Here is a 16,470-nt window from a genome sequence, read left to right on the forward strand (position 1 = left end):
TGCTGTCAACGCCAGCCCCCAAAACGCGCCGAAGCCGCGTCGGCTTGCCAGGCGCGCGCTCCTCTGCCAGCGGGGGGGGTCACTTTGGGCGAGGCCCGGACGGGTGGGCCACAGAACCCCTGGGAAGGTCCTGCTGCTGGGGTCCTTGCCCTGAACAAACCACGTGACCGGGCCAGGGTGACAAGGTGGTTGCCCGCAAGGCCTAACAGCGGGGGCTCGGCATGTGCCGCGCCCTCGGCCCCGCGTGCGGGCCCGGCTCCCAGACGGCTGGGCTCGTTCGGCCAGAGCCCGGTCTGCCGTGGACGGGGTGCTCGGAGCAGCAACAGCGCCATCCTGAGAGGCCCTCGGCAGCCCCCACGCCCACGGGCCCGGAGGGTGTGTGTGGGGCACGCGTGAGCCCATACATCTGTGCACGTCCATGTCCCTCTGCTGGTGGGGGCTCAGGACCCCCCAGGCCCACAGGCAGCTCTTGGGCCAGAAGGCGACTCCAGGGGAGAGAAGTAATCTTGCGGGGACTCCTACGTCTCTCCTTTATTTGGCGCCATGGTTCTTTTTTTAAACCTGGGTTGACCCAGAAGGAGCCGCCGTCCGTCTTCCCGCTGAAGTGACCGGTCACGTGATGACTCCGCAGTTCCCAGCCAGAGCGGGTGACAAGCGCAGTCACAGCCGGGGGCCCCGGCCGAGCGGAAGGAACCGCGGTGCTCGCATGCCGCATCTGCGCTCGGGCCCCCGCGACGTGCCAGGGACGTCGCCCAGCCGCCAGCCTGGTGGTCGCCGAGGACGCGGGCCGAGCGACGTCACCGCAGGGGGGGCCGAGGTGTCCCACCGGTGACACTTCAAGATGAACTTGCTCTCTGTCCCGCTGTGTGTTAAGGGAGGAAAACTGCTTACCGTTGGGATTCGGGACGCGTTCGGCTAACGTAAGTGGGTGCAACCCGGCGACTCCCCAGAGGAGCCGTTCAGACGCCCAAACGCCGGCAGCTGGCCGCACGCGGGCGCCCACCCCGGGCCCAGACGACACCTGTGTGCGCGGAATCACGGTCTTGGTCAACACTTTTCTTCGGTTAATCTCAGCTCCTACGAGTGAAACATGAAACCAGTTTAAAGCCACAAGCCGGCCCCTCTCCCCCGGCTGCCAAGCTGCGGCTGCCCAGAAAGTTCTTGGTCTCTGGAAAAGCGACTTGAAAACTCGGGCCTGGTGTTTTCTCGATTCTAACGCCCACCCCGTCCCCAGCGGCTGGCCCGGGTCCCCCGAGGGCCGGGGTCACAGCTGGGAGCAGCCCCTGCCCCCGGTTCGGCCGCACCCCACCAGCAGGCGCCCCCCGCCCCGCCCGGCCGTGACGTGCTCGATGCTTCATTTCTAAGGTCGCCTGTGTTTAGGACGCCGGGACGTTAGTGCTAAGTTTCCGGAGCAGACCGGGCTTTCTGGAGATGCCGCGTCAGCGTTCTTGCCTTTAGCTGCTGCGCGTTCGGAATGCGCAGGACGGGCCCCCGCCGCCCCCGGCCCCTTTGGTGTCTTCGCCGAGTCGGTCACGCAGTGGATCGAACACAAATGGTTTTTATGTTTTCTGAAAACATCCCAGGATCCCCGGGTTACGGGGGGCGTGGAGACAGCGCGTGCCGGTCCCTGGCCCTGTTTCACGGGGGCCGAGGCCCAGAGACGGTGTCCGACGGCCGCGAGCTCTGTCCGTGGGCGTGGCATGCACGTGGACAGGGTGCTGCGGGAACGCAGGGGGTGACCAGAGAGGCTGGGGGCAGCCAGCGCTGTGCCGGCTCCCGCCGGGACCCGGGGACTCCCACAGAGCGGGGCAGACACTGGCTCAACCCCCTCCGGCCACGGGCCCCCCGCCTCGGGAGTCTGAGGCGGAGTAAAAGTCCGTCTGTTGGGCGAAGGGTTCGCTTTACTCCCGTCCTGCTAACGACACGGCCTCTGTGGCCCGACGCCCGCTGCCCGGAGCCCGTCCCCTTCACCAGACGCACGCGGAGAGGAGCCGTTGGAACTGCCCCCCGAGTGACCAGCAGCCGGGCGGCACGTTTCCCCACCGCGATCGGGGTGCCGCTCGCTGCCCTCCCCGGCGCGGTCACCGCGGGGGGCGGCAGAGCGGCAGCCAGTGCCCCCGACCCCCTCCGTCCTGGGGCCCTGAGCGGCGATGAGCAGGGAGACCGAAACGCCGCGGCGATTGAGACCTGTCACCGCACGGCGCCTCGTTTGCCCTCCCGAAGCCCCGTGCAGACTTTCACGCACGGCTCTCGCTTGGAAGCGGCTAAAGGTGCTCGTTTGGACATCCTGACAACGGAAAATGTGCCGCTCTCTAAACTGCCGCGGCCCGAAAGCGCGTTTGCAAACGGGGAGGGGTGGTTGTGCGGAGCTGTCGGCGGGGAGCCACGGCCGCCTCACCCCGCACGGGGCCTCGTGAAAAACCCGAACTCCGCTTCCTGCTGAGCGTTTTCCTCCTGCGGTCCCTTCGCTGGGGCTTCCTCTGAGGCGACATACTTTTCCCTGTGCCGTGGGCGTGAGGTCTGTTCTGCGTGCACACCGCCGGCCCCCTGCCTCGCCGACGCGTCCTCCCGCGCTGACAGCCGCGTCCCGGCCCCGGGATGGTGGCGGGCCACGCGCCACGGGCCGCAGAGCTGCCCGGGAGGGGCCCGCGGCGGCCTCCTCCCCAAACCCCAGCAGAGCAGGGCCACAGCTGCACCGGGGCCACCCCGACGTCCCCGCGGGCCGCCACGGGCCCCAGCGCCATCTCCAGCCCTCGGGCGTGCGGGGCCCTCTCTGCTGCCCCCGGCTTTGTTCCCGTCCTTGTCCTGTTGTTTCTGCTTAGTCAGTCTCTGAATTAAATGTTACAATTAAGATCTGGAGTCAGGCGTCCCCTGTGGGGTGCAGGGACCGACGAGCCAGCGGGCAGACCCGCGGTGGCATCTCCGCTGTCCGCTCCAGTCCGCACCCGGCGGGGGCTGCTGGAGGGCTGGGTGCCCCCCCCCGGACGTGCCCGCCACCCTGGGCTCCGGGCGTCACTCAGCTACGCCTGAGCCTTTCCGTGGCGGGAGCCAGGGCCCACGCGGGGCGCGCTGGCCCTCTGTGGGGCAGGTGCAGCCAGCCCCGGGGGGCGGTCACCACCTGGGAGGCGGGGCCTTCCGCCCGCCCAGTGGCAGGCTCAACTCTCCCCAGCCCGGCACCTGCGGGGGGGGGGGGGGGGGAGGGGGGAGGGCTAGTCATGTGGCTGAGCGGCCCGGCTTCGCTTGCATCTGGGTGAGCAGCACCGTGCTGGGCAGCACTGCCTGGGCCGGCCTGTGTGGGGGCTGACGCCCCGGTGTGTGGTCTCTCGTCTCTGCCGGAGCCGCTCCCGGCGCCCCGGCCCCGGGTGGAAGGGAAGCATGTGAAGCGGCATCACAGCCGTGGGCGTGGACTGGGCCCCCGAGTCAGCGAGGTGGGGGGGCAGGGGCCGGGGTCCCCGAGTCAGGGAAGGCAGGTGGGGGGACAGAGGTCCCCGAGTCAGGGAGGGAAGGCGGGGGGAGCAGGGGTCCCCAAGTCAGGGCTGGCGGGTGGGGGGCCGGGGTCCCCGAGTCAGGGTGGGCGGGGGGCGCAGCCGGCCTCCCACGCTGCGGACGGCCTGGCCTGCGCCGTGCCCCACGTGGCCCCCAGGGGATCGTGTTTCCGACCTGCCCCCGAGCTCGGCCTGTGCTCTCTCCCCGCAGATGGACCACGACCCCAGGAACCCCGCGTACATTGCCACCCAGGGACCTCTGCCCACCACCGTGGCCGACTTCTGGCAGGTGAGTCCTTTTCAATTCTTTGTCTTTCAGAAAATCAGATCTTAAATTTGTTGTGAACGATGCCTCAGAGTCAGCCGAGCCAGTTCGAATGTCTTTACCAGTGTTCTCCAAATGGCACTTGGTTTCAGAATTTGTAGGATTGATCATTTTTATTACCAATCATCTCTTTGAAACTCAAGTATGAAAAAGTTCCTTCAGGAGAATTAACGCTTTAAGGGCGCTTACTTTCTGAGCTGCTCTAGGCTTTCGGTGTTTTTTGAAACACAAAAAGAATTAGTGTTCATGATATTTTATTCAATTGTCTCTTATCTATTGTTTTAATCTCATGAAGATAAAAAAGGGAGTTCGACCTATAGTTTCTCTCTTTGTGGCTTCTCTGTGTCACATTTCGGAGGCCAGGCTGGTCTCCTTCTGTTGGGGACAACCCTGGACACACAGCCCGAGGCTCAGCTGTGGGGAGCCGACACGAGCAGGGGGCTCCCCCGCCCGCCACCTCCCTCAGTTCCTCCGTGGTCGGCAAGCCCGTGGCCAGGCCAAGCAGGGTGGGTTTGGGGAGGTGGCACCGGCTCACGCGCCAGGGTCATGTGGCCATTCGGTGATCGTAAGCAGTCCCGCGGCGCCGGCCACCCCCGGGGTCCCCAGAGCCGACACAAATGCTCTGTGCCCCCAGGCGGGTCCGGTGAGGACCAAGATCTGAGATCCAAGAAGCAAGTGCCATTCGGTGCAGCCCGGGTCAGGTGACCCGAGAGGCCGGGCCACCTCGGGTCCCTGGCGGCTCCGTCCCCAGTGCTATCCACATGAGAAGCGCCCACTTCTGGGGACAGGACGCCAGGCTGTGTCTGCATTTTCCTGTCCCCTGAGCCTGACACACCCAGGTTCCCGTCACCTACAGGGCCAGCGTGGCTCTGTCCCCACAAGCACTGGTGACTGCAGGACGCCACAGCGGCCAGCCCTGTCATGGTGACCCATCTGTCACCTCCACGCCACCTGGGTGCTCAGCCTGTGAGCCTACAGTGGACGGAGGATGCGATGCTGGCCGTTCCCAGGATGCGAATGCTCGGCCTTGGATTTAGTAACCGCGGTCGAGATGGACCCCACTGAGCTCAGGCGGGGCCTCTGGTCCTGACTCACCTCCTAGGAGCAGGGACCCCAACTTCTCTGAGGTGTGTCACACCTGTGCCCTCCACCCCCCCATGAGCACCACCTGCAGAGCTGAGCCGGGGAAGACAGACGTGACACCTGCGGGAAGGGGCGCCCTCACTGCCCCTGTCCCACCAGGCCCCACGCCAGCTGTCCCCATACGTGTAGTCGGCCGCTTGGCCCAGCTCGCAAGTGGACAAGGGTGGCCCTGGAGGGCGCCCCGCATGGCTGGCTTAGTGCGTTCCCCTGTCCACGCCGCCACACGGCAGCCTGAGAAGACGCGTGGACCCCGGGAGTGCCTTTCGCTTGTTTGCTTAAATTAGGCTTTGCTCAGATTTAATCTTCCCAGGCCTTCGGAGGGCCGCGGCTGGGCGGTGAGCCCGCGGCCTGCCTGCAGGCCGCCCCGGGCAAGGGCTTCCAACGTCACACCCGGGGAGCACAGACCGAGGGCGGGTGATTCGTCTCCGCTCTCCATGTGTTTTTTTGCACTCATAAAATCCGTGTTTCTCCTCGTTTTCCTAATGGCTGCGCTGAGCCCCCCGCCTTGCGAAGGCACGTTGGGCGGCTGCGCGCACGGACCCGCCGAGGCCCGGCCCGCTTCGAGCGGACGCGAGCGCTCGCCCCGTCTCGTTGCTGGATTCGCGCGGAGGAAGCGGGAAGTGCGTGGGTTTGAGCACAATTCATGGTCACGTGCGGGCTTTTCGTGAACCCACCAGTGGGTCCCGTAGGAGTCTGACCTGAACGAGACACCGGCGGTGCCTCAGTCAGGTGGGGCCGGCTGCGTCACGTGGGCCCAGCTGCGTCACGTGGGGTCAGCTGCGTCACGTGGGGCGGCTGCGTCACGTGGGGCGGCTGCGTCACGTGGGCCCAGCTGCGTCACGTGGGCGGGCTGCGTCACGTGGGGCGGCTGCGTCACGTGGGGCGGCTGCGTCACGTGGGCGGGTGCGTCACGTGGGCGGGCTGCGCCACGTGGGCCTAGAACGCAGAGGTGAGGGAGGAAAACGCTGGGTGTGTCTGAACCGCACAGGGGGCGCGGTGACGTGAGCCGCAGAGGGCAGCGTGTCTCCCCTGAGACGCGCGGGCTTCTCCGCGGCAGCGTCTGCGCCGGGCTGTCGCGCGGTGTCTGAAGGGAGCAGCGGCTCCCGCGGACGTGGCGAGCGGTTGCTGCTGCTGCCGCAAGGCCGGCGGGGCCGCGGGCGGGGCGTGGCGGGCGGGCTCTGCTGCCCTCGCCACCCCGGCCCCGTGTCGCGGGTGTTCGCTCGGTCTCTCACCGCCCGTGGGATGTTTGCGTCGTGACTTGCGAATCGGTCTGGATGCGTTTCCAGCGCACAGCGCTGCTGTACTCGGGGCGCGGGGAGGGAAGTCGGGACGGACGCTGCTGTCTGTCGGGCTCTGAAAATGCGGGGTGCGCGTCCGCGGGCTGGGGGGCTGCGGGGCGCGGGAGGCCGCCGCCCTGGGTCGCTTGGGTTGCATTAAGGAAAGTTCCCCTCACAGAGCGAAGGTCAGGGCAAAGGTCAGGAAGTCACACGGCCGGACGCAGACCTGGGCGCGGGTTGGGGAGGCGTCATGGGTGTGGAGTGAAGCCCCCTCGCGTCTTCCGTGTCCCGTCATCCACGCACGTGCGGGCGGGGCCCTCGGCGCTGCTCGGCGGCTGGGGGCGGACGCAGAGGCCCGTAGCCGGCCCCGGGCGACGCAGGCATCGTCAGCAGGTGCGTGCGGCCCGGCCGCTCTCTCTGTGCAGATGGTGTGGGAGAAGGGCTGCGTGGTGATCGTCATGCTGACCCCGCTGTCGGAGAACGGCGTCAAGCAGTGCCACCCCTACTGGCCGGATGAAGGCTCCAGCCTGTACCACGTCTACGAGGTACTGAGCCCCAGTGCCCGCCCTGCACCCCCGTCCTGAGACTCCAGCCGTGTGACGGGTTCCCACCATGAGTCGGGGAAGTTGGGCCAGGTGGGGGGGGGGGCGTGGTGGCGAGACACCCAGGCCAGCCCGACACCCACACCACCACTCCAGTTTCTAAAGGTGTGTGAATTGAAGCACAGACAGAAAGGACGCAGCAGCTGGCCTCCGGGGCGGGTCCCTGAGCCAGGTCCCCCTATGGGCTGGGCGTTCGACAGCCTGCCCCGCTCGAGTGTGGGCTGACCGGGGCCTGTGCCCTGCGGGCTGTGCCCGCCCGTCGAGGGGAGCCTCCTGGCAAGTGCGTTACCCTTGCCGGGTTTTCTCCCCACATTGAGACCTCACCGGCCGCAGGCCGCACCCTGGCTCAGCTTTGCATTAGAGTCAGCAGGACTCCTCATGGCTTCAGACGAACACACTTTTCTAATCATGTGACCATTATGCCCCTACGGGAGATTTAAAAAAAGAACCCACAAAGTTACCTATAAACCGTGTTAAAACTGAGAGGGCGGGAGGGGACCCCGAAGCTGGCGGCCGCCCCGCCTGCGGCAGGGAGTGTCTGGTGGCGTGAGGCGGCCCGTGCCGGCGGGTCTGTGGGCTCCGCGCGACGCCCGCTCTGTGCCCCCCGCCCCCCCGCAGGTCAACCTGGTGTCGGAGCACATCTGGTGCGAGGACTTCCTCGTGAGGAGCCTGTACCTGAAGAACCTGCAGACTGGCGAGACGCGCACCCTGACGCAGTTCCACTTCCTGAGCTGGTATGACCAGGGCGTGCCCTCCTCCACGAGGTCCCTTCTGGACTTCCGCAGGTACGGCGAGGGGCCCGCCGCAGGCCGCCGGCTTCGCGCGTGCTCACGGGGACCGTGTTCGCGTCATGCCCAGGAGGGGGCGGGGAGGGAAGCCACGCTAACTGCGCGCTAATTGACACGTCGAGGGCAAGGCGTCTTCCAGGCCTAGGGGTGTGAAAACGCGCGAGGGGAAGAGGCGTCTCGGGAGTCTGGAGATGTGCTCGTTTTTTACAAGACTCGCCCCGCGAGGAAGAGCCCTAACGCTTACATTTCACAGGATGTTGATGAATAAAACCCAGATTTTCCGTTTGGACACTCATCTGGTTAGATGTGACAACATGATCTAACAAGTGTGGGCCCAGAGTCTAAAACGGACAGTCTTGGCGGGAAGCCCGGGTGCAGTTAGCACATGACTGTGTGTATTTTTAGTTTTGAAAAGGAGAGCTTTACAGCATCCAGTCTTCTGTCCCAGCTGCAGTCAGCCCGTCACCCCGTGGGCCATCTTGTTTTAAAGTGCATTTACCAAACTGAAATGCATGCTAGACACCATCTTGCAGGAAGATGTCGACAAATTTAAGACAAAGGTTTGCCTGTGTGTCACGCTGGGTGACGGCGGCTGGCGGTGGCCATGCGATGGTGACAAATGGACGCTCAGGCACGGGGAACACGCAGTGTCGGGCGGCGTCAGCTCCCGGCCAGGTGTCACCGACAGGTGGAGCCCCAGGCTCAGCTCCGAGCCCCTCGAGTGGTGTGCTGCAGATTCTTAGCTCATTATGATACCGTTTCCGGTGCTTTTTTGTCCACTTTCAAAAACAATTTTTTTTATTCGAGTAGTTCTTTCGATCCAGTAGCATGTGAAAGGAGACACACGTGTTTGGCGTCAGGGCCTCAGTCTCGTCCGGTGACCCCGTCCCTGCCCCCCCCCCCCAGGGAGGCAGAGGGCGCGCGGGCCTGAGTGCGGCCCCTAGTGGTGGCGGCGTGCTCTGCCTGCCCACTGCACCCTGGTTTCGTGGCCACTACATACGCTCTTAATATGAATTTATTTCTAAACACGTGTTATCCAGAAATCTTGCACAGGGCACATTTCCTGCAATAGAGCCTTCGAGAAACGGTCATTCCTGGCTAAAGGGATGTAGCTCTAAAGACGGCGGTTCTTCCCGCCCGTCCTTGTGCCCGTCCACCGAGCTTGTCCATACATGTGCGTGGTCACATGTCTGTGTCCATGTCCATCTGTAGCACTCACAATACACAACCAACCCTCTGCGCTTACGGCTCGCTGGGAAGAAAGGCCAGACTCTGCAAATCCCCTCGTCTAGAGTCTCAGGAGACAGGAACCGAGAGGGTTTTTGCAACATGAAGGGAGCACGAACGCCGGACACAGTCTCAGTCTCATTAGAGTCGAGCGCTTCTCCGGCCGGCCTCGGCGGCCACGCCCCGGCATCCGCGATGCGGCCGGCTGCCTTTCGCACGTTAACCGGCCCGTGGGTCCCCTCGGGCAGCGACACGCCGAGACGCGGGTTTGCCGCTCGGCGGCTTTCTGTGTAAGACGGTAAAAGGGGGCTCACGTTTCCGCGACCGGACAGGCGAGGCTGCTTCTGGGGACACTGACAGGTCTGAGCAGCAGTCCAGTCGCCCGCTGCCTCTGCACGGTGCCCTCTCGCTCCAGTGCGTTCGTCGGGCGCCGAGACGCTGAGCAGACGCTCCTGCAGCCCCGAGGGGGGAGGCTGCTGAGCCGAGAGTTCGCTAGCATCACGTGCCAGGGCTTTGCTTCAAACACGTCCTCTCGCTCCCCCGGTCCCCTCCGTGACTCACTCGCCCCTCGCTGCGTGCAGTGACCCCACTAACGCTGCTCGCCTAAAAAACGGACAGACCCTTACTTTGCCAGCTAACGAGCGGTGGCCAGTGTCATTTTTGTGATGTTGCAGCTAGTAATATGAGCCCAGTTGCATAGTCACAAAAGTGATCATTGGAAACTGTGACTGTGCTGCAGGGGCAGTGTGGGAGACCCCTTTTCTGAGCCTCGCACGGCCCGGGCTTTGCTGCCGTCGGTTGCGGGACGGTCCCCTCGCTCAGGGGCCGTGGGCCGGTTTGTATGACTAATCATTCTTCCTCAGCGACCTCCTCTGCGAAGCGCCTGTCACGTCCGTGCTCTCTGAATGACTGCGATCTTTTGCTGACTGACGATTTCTTCTGATAGCGTGAACTGAGACGGCCATGAGCCGCTCACCTCCGTGAAAGCACAGTCTGCCGCATGTCCGGGGTCGACCAGCGGGATGCTCGTGCTGTTTCTGTGTCTCGCGCTGTGACGATGCAAGCACGTGACCCTTCGCAAATAAAACTCGAGACCACAGCAGTGCCTTTGACTCGCCCCGTGTGCCCTGTGGCTGTCCGTAGACAGGTTCAGTGTGGGCAGGGCTGGCACGGGCGTTAAAATCGTGGCGAAGCCTTCCCGGGCGCTGCCGAGGCGGCCAGTCAGAACACGCTGCAGAAAGTAGCGGCTTAGGCCTGTCACCAAACGGGGACAGGAGCGCAGGGACGGACGGGCAAGCCGCGGCCGCAGTGGCCGGGGCCGGAAGTCTGGCAGCGTTTTGCCAGAGGCAAGGCAGCTCCACGGACACGTCTCGGAAGCAGTTTCAGGAGAGGCCTGTGGCCGTGCGTGTTCATCTTTAATGTTCTTTTTGTGCTTTTGGTCCCATCAGAAAACATAACGAAAACCTGGCGACTGGCCAGCGTGCAAACACGCAGAAGCCGAGTGTAGGCTTTGCAGACGCAGGTGCACTGTCCGGTAGGAAACGTAGCAAAAGTGCTCATGCGTGAGGGCAAGCGAGACACTCCCAGCAAAGCTCTGTCTGAAAGTGAGAGGCCTGTAGTGCCGCCGGTCTGAGGGTGGAGCTTGCTCAGTCCCGCACACACACACGCACACGCGCCCACGGCCACGGCGGAGCTGTCGGACCTCACGTGCTCACGCTGCAGGTACGTCCGGAGGCCCGGCGTCTTCCGTCAGAGGCTGAGCTCGCATGGCCTGGACCCAGACGGGAGTCAGGGCCGAGGCGTCCGCCCCGTGCACGGGGGATTTAACGAGTCACGCTGACACTCCCCTCCTCTGCCCCGAACTCGCCATCGTGGTGGACGGGCTGCTGTGGCCGTGGGGACACTGGGCGGCTTGTTCCCCCCGTGTTTTTGGGCCTTTTCGTTTTTAAGACTTTTTTGGGGGGGCATCCTCAAGCTTTTGTCAGAGGGCACCTGGGTCACGTGCTGCCCCGGGCTCTCATCGGGGGTCCTGGAGCCCCCACACTCTGGGGGGAGGTGGCCCCACCTCTGAAGCGCCTCGGCATGGCCACCCCCCAGAGGCAGCGGCACAACCAGCCACACGGACGTTTCGGCCATGTGACATTCACCGAGTTTCCATCACGACCAGAGCCTCCTGCCACCCTCCCCGCCCCCACCCGGTCCCCTCGGCTCCGGGGGTGTGCGGCAAAGCAGACAGTGTGAGGAATCGTCAGTCGCGAGCATTCGTGTGCTGAGCGGGCCAGCCTGTCTGCAGAGAGGTGCGACGCCCTCCCGTCCCCGCTTCACGCCCCGCCGCGCCCTCGGCCATACGCGCGGGGCATAGAACACCCGCTCACACGCTCGCCCTGCCAGGAAGCCCAGGGTCTGTCTGCGAAGCTCAGAAGGATTTTCCTGAGAATTTTGATGTACTTTGCAAACATGTTTACTTGTCCCACTGGGAACTTACGCAGGGAACTTCAGATCAGCCCGTGTTTCGATTCAGGGCTTGGTTACAAAATCTTAATTAATGCTTATCGTTAATTTTCATAAATTCCGATTTAAAACCCGTACAACGAAGCTGTTTTTAAACAGCCAAAAGTTATATAAACGGCGAGACTCGTCGTAGGTGCCGTGGGGATCTGTCCGCGGTTAAGATGCTGTGTTCAGACGATGGCATCACATGGCAACATGACATGCAGACCGCAAGAAGTGTTTAGCATGAATTGCTACACTCAGAAGTTCCAGTGACGAGTCTGGACACCCGGTCACCAGGAGGGGCGGCGGGCAAGCTCACGGCCCCTCGGACCCCAGGCCTTGAGTCTGCGCCTGCGAAGGGATAGACGAGACCGCGAGAACTGTTTTCAAAGCTGTCGAATCGTGTAAAACGGAAGCGGGAAACCCATGACGCGTGCGTGCGACCTCGGCCTGGTGCCAGGCCCTCGCACGTGGCGTCCGGACGTGCGGCTAGGCCGGCATGTGGGTGGCTGGACCGCGTCGCCAAAGGCGCGGGGCGTAACCGTGATCTCTGTGTCTCTCTCTGTTTCAGAAAAGTAAACAAGTGCTACAGGGGCCGCTCTTGTCCGATAACCGTTCACTGCAGGCAAGTACAGCCTTTACCGCGGCCGCAGGAGCGGGCGTCCGGGCCGCGCAGCCCGCCTGCCGGCGGCCACACTGTGCTGGCCGGCCGGCCTCGCCCAAGGGGGCCGAGGCGCGCGGAGGCCTCGTGCCGTTGGGCGAGGCGAAGCTGCGTGTGCACGTCGCCAGGCCTGTGCGGGCGGCTCCCCGGGGCCCGCGCCTGCACCCTCACTGCCCTCAGCCCCTCGCGGTGCTGCGCTCCAGACCCTGCCCCGGGGCACGGCCCCTGCCCCGGCCCCCGACACGCCCGGCCGGGTGTGGAGCTCTGCGCAGGTGGGAGGGACGGACCCGGGGCAGTTGGCAAACTGGCCCGCCTGCAACTCCCCCAGGCGGAGCCCCGTCCACCACCAGACACGCACCCAGGGCCTGCGGGCGCGTTCGGGGTGCCCGCCCCGGCCAGGGGCCTCAGCCATCACGGGCCGCTGGCCACATGGGCTGCAGGGCGCCCGTCTGTCCAGACGCCCACTGCCCAGTCCTGCCTCGCGCGATGTTGCCTCCTGGCCAGGGTGAGGAGGAAACACCAAGCCTGTCGACCCAGTCAGGAAGTGTGTCTGTGCGTATGTCTGCGTGTGTGCATGTGTGCACCTGTGTGTCTGTGTGTGTGTGCGTATGTCTGCATGTGTGCGTGTGTACCTGTGTGTGCGTGTCTGCGTGTGTGCATGTGTGTACCTGTGTGTGCGTGTCTGTGTGTGCATGTGTGTACCTGTCTGCGTGTGTGCATGTGTGTACCTGTGTGTGCGTGTCTGCGTGTGTGCATGTGTGTACCTGTGTGTGTGCGTGTGTGTGCATGTCTGTCTGTGTGCATGTGTCTACCTGTGTGCGCATGTCTGTGTGTGCCTGTGTGTGTGCATGTGTGTGTGTGTGTACCTGTGTGTGCGTGTCTGTGTGCATGTGTATACCTGTGTGTGTGTCTGCGTGTGTGCATGTGTGTACCTGTGTGTGCATGTGTGTACCTGTGTGTGTGTATACGCATGTCTGCGTGTGCATGAGTGTACCTGTGTGTGTGTGTGCATGTCTGTGTGTGCATGCATGTACCTGTGTGTGTGCGTGGATGTACCTGTGTGTGTCTGTGTGGGTACGTGTATGTGTGTGCATGTGTGTATCTGCATGTGAGTGTGTCTGTGTGTATCTACATGTATGTCTGTGTTTGCGTGTGTGTGTGTGTACTTATGTCTGTGGGAAGAGTCTGAGCACAGGACCGTTTGGTCACCGGGAAGCAGGGTGGGGCGTTTTTTATTAGCTGCGCCATGACAGGGCACGGTCACCCAGGAGGCACGTCAGAGAGGCAGCCAAAACGGAGGGGAGGCAGTGACAGGCAGGCCCTGTGGTCGGGGGCCACGCGGTGAGGACGGGGCGGGGGGAGCCCAGGCCTGCGTCGTTCTCGCCCGCACAGCGAGGCGGGTGTGAGCGGGAGCCATGCGGGAAATCTCTCCAGCTGCCGCTGGTTTGCAGAACACGTCGAGGCCAAAGGCAGTAGTCCTGGACTGTGCCAGACCAGCCTGCGGGCTCGCTGGCCCCCCGCCGGGGTTCCCGGCCACCGTGCACACTGGCCGAGCGCACACCACCTGCCACCCGGTCCCGTGACGTCCTGAAGTCTTGATACGGAAACCTTAGTGTTCCCGCCAAGTCACAGTTGGCTTTGCCGAGAGCGTAGACGGGCACCCTCCCCCAACGCTGCTCGTGGGGGACACCTGTGTTGGGGGGTCGCGGCCTCGCACGTGCCCGTGAAGAGGTGGCTCGGGCCACCCCGGGGCGGGGACCTCGCTTTAGTCCCTGTGCCAATCCCGGGGCCGATGCCCCAGTCATGGCCTCTGTGACCGTCGTCCAGGCGGCAGCTCTCGGGGGCGGGGGGCACTGACCGCAGTGACCGCGCACCTGCTGCCGAGGCAGGGCCCTGCCCTGTGTCCACAGAGCACGCGGCAGGCACGGGAGACGAGGGCCGTGGGCTCTGACCCCCCCAGGCGCCTCTGGAGTCCGCGCTCCTCTGACAGAGCGGGCCGAGCTCGGGCCCTGGGGAGGAGCGGGGCGCGGCACGAGGCCCCCGGGCATGCTGGCCGCCCCCTCCGCATCCGCGCCCCCGTGGCCCCGGCTCCCTCCCCTCCTCCCAAGCCCGGTGCGGGCCCACCCCGCGTGGGGACGTGCGCCGTGGCGGGCGCCCTCTCACCTCTGACCTTCTGTTGGCAGCGACGGCGCGGGCAGGAGCGGCACCTACATCCTCATCGACTTGGTCCTCAACAAGATGGCCAAAGGTGAGCCTCACTCGCGGCTGCCGGCTGGGCCTGCAGCCTGTGGCGTTGCCACGGCAACCACGCAGGGCCGGAGGCCTCGGGCAGGCTCGGTGGCGGCCTGTTTCCCGCATGTGTGGACGCGAGGCCCGCTGCGGCCTCCAGGTCACGTCCAGGGGAGGCTGCTGCTCTCGGGGGGCCCTGCGTGGGGGAGCTGCTCTGGTCGCTGCCACCCCGCGTCTCCCGAAACGTCCCGGAAGGCAGCGCCCGCCTGTGGCTCCCGTCGGCCCCCGTGCAGTGGCAAAGAGACACAGTGACGGTGACACTCTGGTCCCCGTCCGCCCGGGGACAGGCCGCTCGCAGCTCGCGCACGCGTGCGGCCTGCAGACTCCACGCTCCGGAACGCCCGTGCCTCACCCCTGCCTGGCGCCGGGGGCAGCCGCGGATCGCAGACACACGTCTGTGTGCACACGCGTTCACGCCGACGCCGGCAGCCGCGGCGCTCACTCCGTTTTCTCCTGGTTCAGCAGAGGAGGGGGCCCGGCCCGGCGTTGCGCCCGGGCAGGGGCGAAGCACAGCCCGGCGCTTCCCCGTGAGGCGTGCGGAGCCTGTCGTCGCCCGGCCGGCCGGCCGCGGCTTCCTCGGCCGCACTGGGGTCAGCGAGACCGGCCCGGCGCCACGCAGCACCCCACGCGCCCCCGGTGCCGGCAGCGAGCGAGCAGACGGCCCAGACAGGCGGACGCTCCACTTTCAGGAAAAGGTCCGGTTTCCGATCTCGACGTGGCTCCAGCCCTTCCGGCTGGAAGGCTGTGTCCCCGTCCGTTGGAGCCGGCGTCCCCTCCGATGCCCCGGCCGGTCGGCAAACGTGCAGCTCCCGGGCATGCGGTTCGTTTCCTGCCCCTTTCAGCCGCCTCCCCCCTCCGCCCGCCAGGCTGAGCCAGACCTGCGGAGGCCACAGGTCGCCCCGCCTGCTGGAGGCGGAGCCTGAATCTGTAGGAGATGGGGTGCGGCCTTGCCCCCCGGGCTCGTCCTAGGGGAGGAGAGGCCTGTGGCCTGCCTCAGTGTTTGTGGGGTTCCCTTGGCGTGAACAGGGTAGGACAGAACCTGATTTAACCGGCACAAGTCCACTGGACAGAGAAGTCCCAGGGGCGCAGGACGGGGGTGGACTGACTTTACCATCTCCACCCTCCCCGGCCACCCCAGCCTGGGGTCTGCTGGCTCCGCACTGTGCGGCGTCAGGCTCCACGGAGAGTGTGGGCCAGCGGCCAGCCCTGTGAGCCCAGCCAGGCGGAACGGACCCGGGAGGACAGTCCCAGTCTTTTCTGAGCTCAGCCACCTCTCGTCTGTCCTCGACCTGCTCCGCCCTGCCCGGGGGTGTGCAGTGTCTGCCCTGGCTGGGCAGCAGTGGTCCTGGGAGAGATCAAAGGGCAGGGTAACCCCCCACAGCGAGCGGGGCCGCACTGGGCGGCGCGGGGCTTTGTTCCGGCACAGACGGCCCCGGCCGCAGTGGCCCGGCCGCCTTTGTCTGCCCTGAGAAGCCGGAGGCCACTGCAGACCCCTCGCTCCTCAAATGATCAAAGGCCCTGAGCCCGGGCACCAACCCTTTCTTCCCATTTCCTTTTCTTAAAAGGACTGAATTGCAGGCCGGCCGAAGACGCCGCTGCAGAGCCCAGGGCCCGCCCGGCCCGGCATGGAGCGGCCGCAGCTGGCCTGCAGCGACCGCCCGGCCCTCCCGGGCCCACGGCGTGGTTCCTCGTGGGGCCTTTGAGGCAGCAGCGAGGAGCCGTCGAAGTCCTCATGTCGCCGGCTCGTTTCTCGGGCGGCAGACGATAGGGGGGCCGGAAGGAGCAGACGGACGCCCGTCCGCACGGGCTCGGGGGGTCGCACCTGCCTGCGGACGGCGCTGACGCGTCCCTTCTTGGCTGAGGAAGGACGGGGTTTTTTTGGTCCACCTTGAAATCTGTTTTTCTTTGTATTTTTAAAGCAAGGCACACGGATGTCACATGGTGAGGATTCTAACAACTAATGTTTCGCATCAGCGTTGGTTTGCGGGCAGCACGTCTGCCTCTCGTCGAAGGACTTGGCTCGAAAGGAGCAAAAACGTTTGTGCGGCCGACATGTCTCCCAAGTTCGTGCGTTTCACACCCCCGGCGGCGGCGTCAGTTTACCCAGGGTTCTGTTCTAGTTCACCGCAAAGTTTTTGCAGGGGTGGATGGGGCCACGTCCCCGAGATCTCGTATGTGGG

At 65.0% G+C, this 16,470-nt stretch overlaps 1 protein-coding gene across 1 annotated transcript in view; it reads left to right on the forward strand.

Moving 5' to 3' along the window:
- PTPRN2 (protein tyrosine phosphatase receptor type N2) overlaps positions 1 to 16,470 on the forward strand; it is a 319,743-nt gene that overhangs the window by 295,722 nt on the left and 7,551 nt on the right. The window contains exons 17-21 of the mRNA XM_036230218.1: positions 3,697 to 3,774; positions 6,656 to 6,775; positions 7,451 to 7,617; positions 11,912 to 11,965; positions 14,185 to 14,249. Of these exons, the coding sequence (XP_036086111.1) occupies positions 3,697 to 3,774; positions 6,656 to 6,775; positions 7,451 to 7,617; positions 11,912 to 11,965; positions 14,185 to 14,249 (484 nt within the window). The remainder of the gene's footprint in view (positions 1 to 3,696; positions 3,775 to 6,655; positions 6,776 to 7,450; positions 7,618 to 11,911; positions 11,966 to 14,184; positions 14,250 to 16,470) is intronic.

This window comes from Rousettus aegyptiacus, unplaced genomic scaffold (assembly GCF_014176215.1).
Source record: "Rousettus aegyptiacus isolate mRouAeg1 unplaced genomic scaffold, mRouAeg1.p scaffold_m13_p_13, whole genome shotgun sequence".
Taxonomy (NCBI): Eukaryota; Metazoa; Chordata; class Mammalia; order Chiroptera; family Pteropodidae; genus Rousettus; species Rousettus aegyptiacus.